This window comes from Hirundo rustica, chromosome 2 (assembly GCF_015227805.2).
Source record: "Hirundo rustica isolate bHirRus1 chromosome 2, bHirRus1.pri.v3, whole genome shotgun sequence".
Lineage (NCBI taxonomy): Eukaryota > Metazoa > Chordata > Aves > Passeriformes > Hirundinidae > Hirundo > Hirundo rustica.
The window spans coordinates 90,298,000-90,310,476 of NC_053451.1; the positions used below are offsets into that span (position 1 = coordinate 90,298,000).

Sequence of the window (12,477 nt, forward strand, 5' to 3'; positions counted from 1 at the left end):
TCCAATGGGCAGGCTTTGGAATTTTATTGTGCTTTGGAAATACAAAGGAGCTTTTGCTGTTGCAAATCAAGCAGCGTTAACCAGTGGCTGTCGCAACTATGGGAAGGACGGAGATCGTGTTTAATTCCGTAGCAAATTTCCAGCATGCAGCAGCACAAAGCGTTCATAAACTTGTATGCTGACAGAATGACAATAAATTAGATGTTGCCCCGGTTCCATGCTATCATCTGCGGGTGGTGACCTCACCTTGTCAGCAACACCTAACTCCCTCAATGGCAGAGAAACCCAGAAAAATTAGAGAGCTATGTAATCACCAGCTGTATGAAGTTCAGCTGGGGTGAATGCAGGATTCTGCACCTGGGATGGGACAACCCTGGGTTTATGGAGAGACGGGGGAACAAGAGACTGGAGAGCAGTGCTACAGAAAGGGGCCTGGGGGTCAGTGGCAAGTTGAACATGAGCCAGCAGTGCCCTGGCAGCCAGGAGGGCCAGCTCTGTCCTGAGGGGCATCAGGCACAGCATGGACAGCTGGGCAAGGGAGGGGATTGTCCCCTCTGCTCTGCACTGGGATGGCCTCTTCTCGAGCACTGGGGAGTTTTTGGTGTCACAATATAAAAAAGACATAAAGCTATTGGAAAGTATCCAAAGTAGGTCCATGAGGGTGAAGAGCCTTGAGGGGAAGCCGTGTGAGGAGCTGCTGTCACTTGGTCTGTTCAGCCTGCATGAGGGGCAGTGCAAGGGCAGGCCCTAGTGACCAGTGACAGGACCCAAGGGAATGGCCTGAAACAGTGTCAGGGGAGATTTAAGTTGGATATCAGAAAAAAGTTCTTCACCAGAGGGTGGTCAGGCACTGGAACAGGCTCCCCAGGGAAGCAGTCACAGCACTAGGCCTGAAAGAGCTCAACACGCATTCGGAAAACGCTCCCAGACATGGGGTGTAATACTTGGGGCTGTCCTGTGTAGGAGCAGGAGCTGAACTTCGATGATCCTTGCGGGCCCCTTCCAGCTCAGGAGATTCTGTGCGTTTCCCCTGACCCAGCTGCCCCGCAGAGCGGTGCTGCCCAGGCAGGGCGCACCCCCGGCTCTCGCAGTCCCGCCACTGCCGTCCCCGCCGTCCCCGCCGTCCCCGCCGTCCCCGCCGTCCCCGCCGCCCCCGCCGTCCCCGCCGCCCCCGCCGTCCCCGCCGCCCCCGCCGTCCCCGCCGCCCCCGCCGTCCCCGCCGCCCCCGCCGTCCCGGGCCCCGCTCCAGCCGTGACGCCACCGCTGCGCGCGGCTGCTCTGGAAACGCGTTCCCCTCGGCGCGCGGGATTGTGGGAGTCCGGGAAGGGGCCGCCGGGGGAAGAAGATGGCGGCGCGGGGGAAAGCGCGGGCGGGCGGCGGCGGTGGCGAGGAGGAGTTGGGATCTGGGCGCTCGGAGTCGGAGTTGCTGCTGCTGCACCCGGAGCTGCTCTCGGAGGAATTCCTGCGGCTCACCCTGGAGCAGGTGCGTCCGGGGAGCCGGGCCGGGCGGATCGGCGGCCCCTGAGGCGGGGCGAGGAGAGCCACGGCGCTCAGGGAAGAGCAGGAGCCAAGTCGGTGCTCTGGACACCACGAACTTGCAGAGAGGAGGCTCTGGCTCGGGAGATGTCTCCGTGTTTGCAAAGGGGCTGTGTTTGAACACCGGGGCTGCTAAAGAGCAGTTTGCCCAAATCGAGACAGTGTCTGCATACCGTAAAAGTGGCTGTGGAAGGATGAGCTTTGCACTGCTAAAGTTGCCACGTCCATACCCAGCGTATCCTGCTCTAGGTGGCTCTGCCTTGGCAGGTCGGTTGGACTAGGTCATCTCCGGATGTCCCTTCCAACCCTAATAATTCTGTGATTCTGTGAGTTAAAGAAATTCAGCCTATGTAATCAGTCAAGCTAATAATTTAATGTGTAAACATTGATACTTGATAATTGAAAAATAATTCGGTTTGAAAGTGAATTATAAACGTTTTAGGACCATACAAAGGTTTAGTTGATGTTGTTTGGAATACTAGTTACTACCTTGGCTGAAAATTTCAGGTGCATGAAAAAATAATAATCAAAGTTTCAGGGTTTTGTATAAGCTCAAAGAATTTTCATATGCTTTTTTCCGTGCAGCCTATGTGGATATATTTCAGGCCAACAACAGAAGTCATGAAGCGTTGCCAGAATGGGTAGTGGCAGAGGCTTGACCTACTCCTGGTGACCTCGATTTACAGAATGTTAGTGGAGTGTTTTTCTCATTCCATAAATTTGGCATGAGGTACCAAGAAATGTTCGCAACCTGACACACAATTAAAAAGAAAACTGGTGTTCTGACTGATGGTTCCTAGAATCACAGAATAGTTATGGTTAGAAGGGATCTCTGGAGATCATCTTGTCCCACCCCCCTGCCAAGGGAAGGTCAGCAAGAGCAGGAACATATCCAGGTGCGTTTTGGATGCCTCCAGAGAGGGAGACTCCACAACCTCCCTGGGCAGCCTGTTCCAGTGCTCTTCCATCCTTAATGTAAGGATGTTCCTTGTGTTGGGAAACTTATCTCCATTATTCTTTGGGAGCTGGGGAAGAAAGCACAGCTCTACATCTATAAGTTTGACTTGCATGACATTCTAGTTGTCTGTTTTCTAGAAGTGTGAAAAAGAGCTCTGGTATTGGAGTTGGATTCAGGGAAGTGTGTTAAAAGAGCGCATGAAAACATCAGCCATCAACAGTATGTCTATCATAACTTTTCCTTTTTTGGCTGCTATTTGCCTTGGAAAAACTTGCAATATTTTGTGTAGAGTGGGGCTGCAGGGTTGACCTGTGTGGGCAAAAGTGAATAATTGCCCAGTGCTGGTCACAGCTGGATCCATGTCTCTCACACTGTTGAAGAACAACCCATCACACCCCAGAATCTGAAGCAGAGTTGCTCATGGCACCTGTGTTCAAATGCACTTAGAAGAGCAGCAGACACTTGGGGCAGGAGACTCCGAAGGACAGACAGGAAGAGGCACATGAAGAAACATGTGAAGAAATGCATTTGCAGGTGGTGGAAAAAGAAACCACTATGCACTGACCAAAACATCCTGTGTTGCCCATTGTCTCACTGAAGGGACAGGCTGAGTGTAATCCACACAGAAAACGAAGGAAGTTGACAGTAGGAGGACAGGTGACCAGGCTGTTGTTGGCACTGAGCAGTTCGTGGCCTCTCCAAACTGATCACCCCAGTCACCCGTTTACTTCTGGAACCCTGGCCCAATACAATACTTTACAGTGGATTTTGAAATAAGAAATGATGCCACTCAGATGGTTGAACATTAAATTTATCATAAAAATAACAACTCTTTTTCTGTTCCCCACAGAAAAATATATTAGTTGAAAATGATGTAAAGATGGACAAAGATGGGCTCACTGATCTCTATATTCAACATGCCATTCCCCTGCCTCAGCGTGACTTGCCAAAAAGTAGATGGGGGAAAATGATGGAAAAGAAAAGACAGCAAAATGACTTGAAAAGTGAGAATAAAAGGTAATTTAGCATTATTGGGCCAGATTTGGACAATTTAGGACAAAGCATTTAGTTTAATCTTTGCTTGATTAATGAAGCTTGTATTGCTTTTGGATATTGTTACAGTTTACAGAGAATGCCGTGTTGGCTTGCCTGTGTCAGAAGTATTAGATTCCACTACTGCAAAACGAGAAAAAAAGGGGAAGATATTTCTTTTTTCTTTTGTCATCTAAATGTTATTAGTGTTATCTAGCTTTTAGTGCTTCTTTTCACAGAACTGTCTTTCTTATTCATCCCCTTTAAGTACTGAAAGGCTGCAGTAAGGTCTTCCTGGAGCCTTCCTTTTCCAGGATGAGCAGCCTCAACTATCTCAGGCCTTTCCTTGTGATCATTTTTGTGACTGTCCTCTGGAGCTGCTCCATGTCTTTCCTCTAGAGGCTCCAGATCCGGAGGCATCACTCCAGGTGGTGTCTCACCAGAGGAGAGTAGGGGGTGCAGAATCACTTCCCTTGACCTGCTGCCATGCTGCTTTGGACGTGTTTGGCTTTCTGGGCTGTGAGCACACGTTGCTGGCTTGTGTCCAGCCTCTCATCCATCGCTATCCCCTAGTTCTCAGCAGGGCTGCTCTTAAGCCCTGGTCTGTATTGATCCAGGGAATTGGTATTGTTCCTTCATCCCCTAGTGTGTGTTGTTATTTGTTGATAAATTTGTGAGTTATTGGTAGATTTCAAGGTACTTCATAATGGGGAGAAAGGAAAAATTTTTTGTTTCACTGTATAATTGCTAATTATTAATCACTGTTGCAGTGTTTTAGGAAAGTACTAAAAGCATATTTAATTATGCTTGCTCCTGGACAGGGATGGCCTACTCCAGCTAGAGTGAGGGGTGCATGCTGCAGCAATTTTGTGTGTCTGTTTCAAAACTAACACTTGCTTTCTGAAAGAAATTTTCTGCCCCGTTTTAAAAATCTTTCAGTTTGTATTTGCTCAGAAAGCAAAATCTTCGAAAGTTTGATTTACTGAATCTCTTCACTCAACCTTCCCCCTGCCCAAGACTTTGACTTTGACATGTGATATGTATGAGTGGTGTTCTGATACGTTCAGCAGTAAATCTTAAGGAAAGGTGGATGGAAATTCCTGTATTTTTTCAGTATTACAGCTTGTTGATGTCTTGAGTCTCTTTTAGCTTTACTGAGGTTTCTAGTTGTGAAGAGCTAAACAAATTCTGTCAAGTGATTTGGGGGTTTTTAGGTGTTATTTTAGTTTTTTTAAATTGTACCTCTGGCTAAAACACCGAGCTGTCTTTTGTCAGGTTTATTTTCCATGTGCATAAGAGGTTACAGTACCTCAGTTTGTTTACATCTGTGGACTTGAGGATGGAGGCACGAGGTTAGTGTTTGGGTAGGAAACTCTTAGTGTGCTGAAATAGGTGCAAAAGAGCTTTTTATCAAAACAGAAAACTGAAATTTTTAAACGGGAATATTATATTTCTTAATGATAGTTTGGGTTTTTTATTTGTTAAATCTGCACTTTCCAAACACTTTCTCTTTGTCATTCTTGAGCATTGCATTTTTAAAACTGAATTCATATAGTGTGATTTATGTTAACTTTGTACTTTATTTTTTCTGAATCAGATGTTTTCTGATAATTCTCTCTACATGTAGACTTAAAGGCACAAACTAATGTTATTAAATGTTATAAATGTTATAAAAATTTATTTAAACTAATTTTATAAAAAAGTGTTATTAAATCCACTTAGGGTTCCTGTTCAAAGAAAACTTATTTTAAAAAATATGTGGGGTTTTTTTTGCTGAATGATTTTATTCCTTGGCTAACACTCTTTTGGATTTGCCTTAACATTATCATTTTGGGTAAGAGTGGAAAAAGGTAAATTTAGAAGTATCAGAATATGAGATGTTGTTCCTGCAGGTAAGGCAGCACACTCTTAAATACTCATCTTTTGGAATGCTTAACACCTATTATCTCTGTAGTTACTCTAGAACAGCTACAGTGATAGAGGCATAGTGCCTTTGGCTGTACAGCTGTAATTGTCTGCTTAGATGTTTCTGCCCACTCAGGGACGCCAGATGTCGGGGGCTTACCCCAGCATTGAGGTGGTTTCAGGGTCCTTGCTCCCCTGCACAGCTCCGAGCCGAGCCGAAGGAAGAGACGGAGTTCTCAGGTTTAGATTTTTCAACGTTGCATACTTCGTTTATTGTTTCTTATCTTACAATTTTCTCGGAGTCCGACAAGATGTTCGCAGCTGCATGGATTCCTCACGTCTCCCCCCGAGCTGGGCTGTCCTTATCTTTTATACGAATTGCTATGTATTTCTTGTTTACTATTTCTTACCAATGTCTATCACTATTACTAAAAAGGTCATCTTTACTTTGACCCAATCCTCACTAACTACTTTGTGCCACGTCAATGCAGCAATGGAGTGAGGGAAGGAGAAGGAGAAGAAGAAGGAGACAACGCCCCAGATTCTCCATCTTATCCCCATTCACTTCAATGCTAGGAACCTAAAACTACTATTTTCTCATTCTGTGATAAGCTAAACTACTATTTCTCACATTCTTGTGGTCTGTAAACCTTCTCTCAGTGTAGGAAGTTTTTCCCATGGACTGAAATCAAAGCCAGTGTCTCTCTGAGCTCTGGGCTGGGGTCCCAGACCCCCCTGCTCAGGTCCCTGACCCTCCAGGGCAACCAAAGGAATGCCCTGGACTCCAACACTTAGACAGTTGCTCACACAACTCTTCTTGCTGAGGAGCCCTGGTCCTCACACAGCCCCCTGCACCTTTATATTTTGGAAGTGACTTTTATTGCTTTTTATTTAAGTATATGTAAGTGTACATAAATGTATTTATTTTTACTTAATGTTTGGAGCATCTCAGAGTTTAATATTAATATTTTGGGATATATATTTATTTTAGGTAGGGTAAAATTAATTTTCGCTACTCATGTCATGGATATGCAATTTTTTCTTAATCTAACCTATGTTTCTGAGAATTTTATGATTTCTATTTTCAGTGTTACAACAGTGGAAGGTTTAAGAAAACGGCCATTAATTGTATTTGATGGCAATTCAACAAGTACAAGCATAAAGGTGAAAAAGACAGAGAACGGACCTGCTGACCGCCTGAAGCCTCCTCCAGCTGGAAGCACCACCAACACTGTTAGAAGATTATCAGCTCCTTCAAATGCCTCAACATACATTTCAGCTTCCAGTTTGTCAGAGGACACTAAACCAGGAATGAGGAATAATGAGGCTCAGCAGAACAGTATCTCAAAGACTGACAGCAGTGTGTTGACTGGTCTGAAGGTTTACCCTTTGTCTCCAATAGCAGGAACTACTGTTGTGAAGTTAAAGAGGTCTGTTCCAAAAGAGGAGTCTGATTTGCCGGTATGTTTGTGCAGTATCTTGTTTTGCGGCTGTTTTTATTTTTTTTTCGGTTGAGATTTACAGGAGCCAAAGTTAGAGCCTTGCAAGAGTTTTCAGGATGATTTGATTTTGGAATAATAGCAGTGTATTTAGAAACAGACAAATGTGTAACTAGTTTGGGAAATATCAGAATGAAATAGATTTGTACTTGTCAATAGGAAGCTTCTGTGTAGGTAATGGAGCTGAGTGTAGCTGCCAGATGGGAGCAAAGGACAGTAGTTAGTTTTGGTGTGATTACAGGGCTTGTCAGTGAGCAAGGAGCAGTGGGCCATCTCTTAAAAGCATGCCACAATATAGAGATGGGTCTTAACACTTGTGTTGTATTCCTTCATGATACAAGTGAAGGAGTTTTCACGTTTCCACTGAAATATGGGAATATCTGGAATAAATTTGGGCTTCAAAGAAGAAATAGAAATATCTGTTCTCAGTTGAACTGCAGGGGGAGCTTCAGATATGCAGTGTGCAGTTACATTGATTAGAATTTTTCCCAAGACATGACACTGAACTTTCTTTTCACAATATTTCCTTATGAGGTGCAATAAAACATTAACATTAATTAATAAAAATTGTATTAGTTAATTAAATATTAATGGCTTTAAAAAATCCTTTAATGAAAGCATGCAGGTGATATTCTGCTGCTTGGGTTGGTATACTCCATCAGACTTCTGTTAAACATGAGTACCAAAATACCTGTTGTGAAAGCTTTAGCAGCTTTTAAAGAATCATAGCTGAAGCACTGAATGGAATTTGTGCTTGAGAGGTGTGTTTCCTACTACCAGTATTACTAACTTCTTTCAGTATTTAGAAGTCTTCCAAGTATTGGTCAGATCTGAACCTACAGAGCTTTTGAAACTTGTTTAGTATACACCTCACAGCTTCTTTGTGTTTAATTTAAACGTTTGGTAGACACAAAGACACTTTTAAGCACCACTGTATGACTGACACTCAGAAGCTTTGACCTCTGACATTTGACTTTCTACATTAGCTACAGTTTAAGTTGTTCCAGTGAATACCCATGAGTTCAGTCATGCCTTGGTTGATGCTGGTCAGGCATGTCAAGTTAGGCAAGTGTGTTCTAGGGATGTTATTCTACCATCTGAAATTAAAGAATGTGCTATTGAATAGCAAGTAATGCTGTCAGGAAGAATCAGTGTACTTGGCAGATGGCTGTAAAGCCTGATCTATTTGTTGTGTAATGACAGTGAAGACAATTGTGTCTCCAAGCAAGTTACTGTTCCTTGACTTTCAGGAAAAATTTAATTAATAGCACAGAACTGTTCCTATAATCTTTTGGTCTAATTCCCTTAAACCTTTCAGTGGTTGCAGTCCACAGGATTCCTGTAAATAAACTAACACTGAAAGTCTTTTAAAGAGAAGAGAGGTCTGTAGATTGTGATCCTTGAACCAGTGTGTTGAAGTATGTTCTTGAAAACCCATATACCTGTTTTCACTCTGCTTATGTGAACTATTAAAGCTCTAACTTCTCAGATTTTTTAAAATTATTATTTTAGATGGTGAAAGGGAATTATTTCACCATTTCATCTGCCATGCTTTGCTTTGGGCTTTCTTGATTTTTACAGGTTTCTTTGGGCAGGGAGACTTGAAAGATGACTTCATCGGAGGCTTTGGCAGTTATTTCTCTTCTTTTTATCTAGGTCGTTACAAAGGAAGACAAAATTTTCTTTTTTTTTTACATTTTTACTATTTGAAAAAAGTAAATTGGTTTCCTAGTTCTGTATTTGGGGTTTTTTTTCTTATACAATTCCATTTCCACAGGCATTTTAAGTGACAATCTGAAATATCTTCAGAAGTATGTTTTGAAACTCTAATATGTATGCATTTCTAAGCTGTATAACTGAAGGAAAGTTCTGAATATTTAAGAATATTTAATTGTAGGTTGCTGAAAATCAAAACACATGTATGATTTGCAGGTAGTTAAATTCACTGGCTCTATTTTTATCTTCACCAGAGAAGTTTGTGATATTTAGCTTTCTCCACAAGATGGCAATAGAAAGCTGTTGTAGTAGCCTGTAGCTGAATACTGTAATAGTACCAGATTGAAATATGTCAGATTAATGACTGACTAAGAATAATGTTATATTTCCTTGTATTGCAGAATGACCTAAAGCCTTCGGAAGCAAAGAAGAAAATCCAGCATGTTACGTGGCCATGAAGTAGCTAAAGGTGCTTGAAGCATAAATATTACTTCCATATTTTCAGATAGATAGGTCATATTTAAACAGTTTAAATAAAATTATTTTAAGATTTACAGACTTACAGAGATTCAGATTGCTGTGAAGTTTTAACACATTTAACAGCTCCCTGTTGTAAAGCTGGAGTCACTATCACCAGTCACCTTAAAAGTATCCACCCTTGTACACCAAGTAGTTAATTACTGCTTTAAAAGGTGGTGAAAATACACTATAGTAAACCCCCCACTCTTAGTTTTCAAGATTATTATAGTTCATCTCCTCCATGTCACTGTGATTAGCACATTGTTTCACTAAGATTCAGTTTTATGCCATGTCTGATTAAATAGTTAAAATAGCTATTGAAATTTAGCGTCATCCCTAGAGCCTTCTTGGCTTTGAAAAGGTAATTAATTTAGGTGAGAAAACTGACCATTCTGCTGATAAGATAGTCTACAGATTTTTTTTTCTCTTTGTTCCACAGGAGTGTAGAATTTGCAGTGCAAGTTAGGTTGGTAATAAGAGATGAACTATTTTAACAGCATTACTTCAAATTGAAGTTTCTCTTGATATATGAAACAAGGAATGCACAGATGGAAATACATGACTAGACTGTTTGATATGAAACTTCGAGAGGAAGTAGTGAATGGATTAGTGCCATGTTCTCTTAAGTACACTGGCATATTTTATGCATGCGTAAGTGTAAAAATTTGCCAATGTAGCAAATTCGATGGTTTTCCTGGTTACAATCATGCTTATAAGATATCAGGAAAACCAGTGGAATGCAGACCAGTGCTTTCTCAGCTTACAGACAGTTGGAGAGGGGCATGGATAGGAAGACAGAAGTACCTTGAGAGCTTTAACACATGTAATTGCACTCTAGAAAAAGCCCCACAAACCTGTTTTCCCTTCCTTTGATAATTTAAGATGGATTTTTAGTTTTCTGTGAAATTTGGTGTTTCATCTGGATTATTAGTAGTGCCTCACAGTGCAAAAATCCAATTAAGTTGATGGAAACATTTTTATTAAAACTTGTTGGCTCAGGTGGAGCCAGTTTAGATCAGTTTTAGATATTGATGGTAAATAAGAATAATAACAGTGCTCCCAGATTTGGTAAAACAAAAAAAGAATCAACTTCTTCATCCATTTAGTTAACCCAGTAAAAGAAGCTCGGTAGAGGTCTGAAAGCTTGTTTACATTTTTAACACTGGTTTATATTGAAACCAAAAACTGTAGCTTGGTTCTTTACTTGACAGAAGTTCTCCATTCACTGTTACGATGTAAAAGGCACTTCTCAAATGCTGTAAAATGGTAAGAATGTGTGTTTTTAAATGGTGTGCTGTTTCCCTTTTACTAAACACTTGTTCAGTTTTGTACTTGAGTACAGCAAACTTTAATGTAATGTACATTTTGTATGTAAAGACTTGTCTTTTAAGTAGCCTTATCCTATTTAAATAAATTAAATTAAAAGCAAATGAAACAGTGTTGCCTTTTTTGTGTTATGTAATTAAGCTTGTTCATTTTATACAGCTATATTTCAGTGGACTTCAAGTGATCAGCACTTAAAGGCTAAAAGGGTCAATAGCTGCTTTGCTGCTGTAGCAGCAGTTAAGAACTATGTGAAGTGCCCTTTTTTGCACTTGTGTAACAGTCTGATGGGAATTCTGTTTTGTGGTTGGCTTCATGTCAGTGGTCTAGAGTCTAGTATGTATTTTGTGTAGGTCCAGTTGCTGGGGGGGCATGTGTGTTGGTATGTGTTAAGGAGGGATATGCAGAACTGCCCTGGAGTAATAGCATGGTGCTGCTGTTGCATGGTAGCAGTCCTGTTTCCAGGCTGGGATGCGTTTCAGTCCTGTCATGTTTCACCTACCTTTCCCCAAAGTTGGGGCAATTTTGCCATCTGTTGTAGCATTTGTGAGGCAACACACAAGCTGTGCTGCTCCTAGTTCCGCCTTAGAATCATCAAGTTTGCGGGAAAGACTTCCAAGATCAAGTCCAACCTTCAACTGAATTCCACATGCACACTAAATTGTATCACAGAGCGCCATGTGTGTTTTTTGAATACTTCCAGGGTTGGTGGGTGACTCCACCATTCCCTGATAGCCTGTTCCACTGCTTTACCACGTCCAGTCAAGAAAATGTTCCTAATAACTGGCCTGAACTCCCTTTGTCAAAATTTGAGGCTGTTTCCCCTTGTCTTATCACAGGCTGCTTGAGTGAAGAGGCCAAGCCCCACCTTGCTATGATCTCCTTCCAGGCAGTTGTAGAGAGCAGTAAGGTCTCACCTCAACCTTTTCTCCAGGCTAAGCAACTCCCAGCTTCAGCCCCTTCACCAGTTCCATTGCCCTTCTCTGGATGCCCTCCAGCACCTCTGTCCTGCTTGTAGTGAGGGGCCTAGAACTGAGCACATGACTCAAGATGCGGCTTCTCATCAATGCCAAGTACAGGGGCACCACCCCTTTAGCTCAAAGGAATCTTTCTTTTCTCCACAAAGTACTGGAGCAGAACTGATTGGCAGACCCTGAGGAGAGTGAGGTGTTTGCCCTACTTTTGGAGGTGTGGATAAAGAGGGATTTTTGTGGCTATTTGCTACAGCTTTCATCATATAATTAAATCATCAAGGGATAGAATTTAGTCATTCACTGTGTTCTGATTAGCATAGTGTGCACTTCAAAAATGTCAGCTAGCCAAGTTCTTCAAATGGTGTGCAATAAACTAAATCTGATCTGATCTGTTTAGATTGTTGAATTAATGAGAAGGGAATGACCTTTGACCATCTGCACTTGGTACAAAGGGACAAACTCAAGAGTGGTGGCAAAAACGAGGAGCAAACTTTCCCTACCCAGTAGCACACAGAGTAAGTATATTCCTAAATCTTAATTTCACATCTGAAGATTCCTGTTGGAGGTGTGACATATTTCTTTCCTCCTTTTTCTGAACACAAATGAATTCCATCTGGAAGGTGTACTGGGATTGTACATTACATAACACGGCCGTATTTCTTGCAGTTTGCTTTGGAAAAAGGTTTATCTCCCTTTGTATTGTTTCTTTTTGATATTTCTGTCCTGCCAGCATGCCATTGCTGACAGTTGCTGCTGTGGCAAACGTAGCAGAAATTATGCTACAACAAAGGGTATTATGTATCCCAATGGAGAGCGAAATTAAAACATGCCCTACTATAGAAGTTAAACTTCTGACTTTAGCAAAGATAGATAGATGACTATTGAGTTGTCTTGACCTCCTTGCTTGCTGAGAAGAAAAATATTTGGGGCTTGAGTTTAGAGCCTATGAACACATTTTACTCAGCTGCAGTCAATTCAGTGTGTGTTTTCACACATTGTTCATTTTTGCTGATAG

General features: G+C 42.0%; 1 protein-coding gene across 1 annotated transcript; it reads left to right on the top strand.

Moving 5' to 3' along the window:
- The first annotated feature begins 1,326 nt into the window (after positions 1–1,326).
- C2H2orf49 (chromosome 2 C2orf49 homolog) lies at positions 1,327–10,600 on the top strand. The gene is made up of 4 exons (XM_040057064.1): positions 1,327–1,483; positions 3,345–3,511; positions 6,520–6,892; positions 9,048–10,600. Exons 1-4 carry the CDS (start codon positions 1,346–1,348, stop codon positions 9,102–9,104), a joined length of 735 nt encoding a protein of 244 aa, XP_039912998.1. The 5' UTR covers positions 1,327–1,345; the 3' UTR covers positions 9,105–10,600.
- The last annotated feature ends 1,877 nt before the right edge of the window (positions 10,601–12,477 follow it).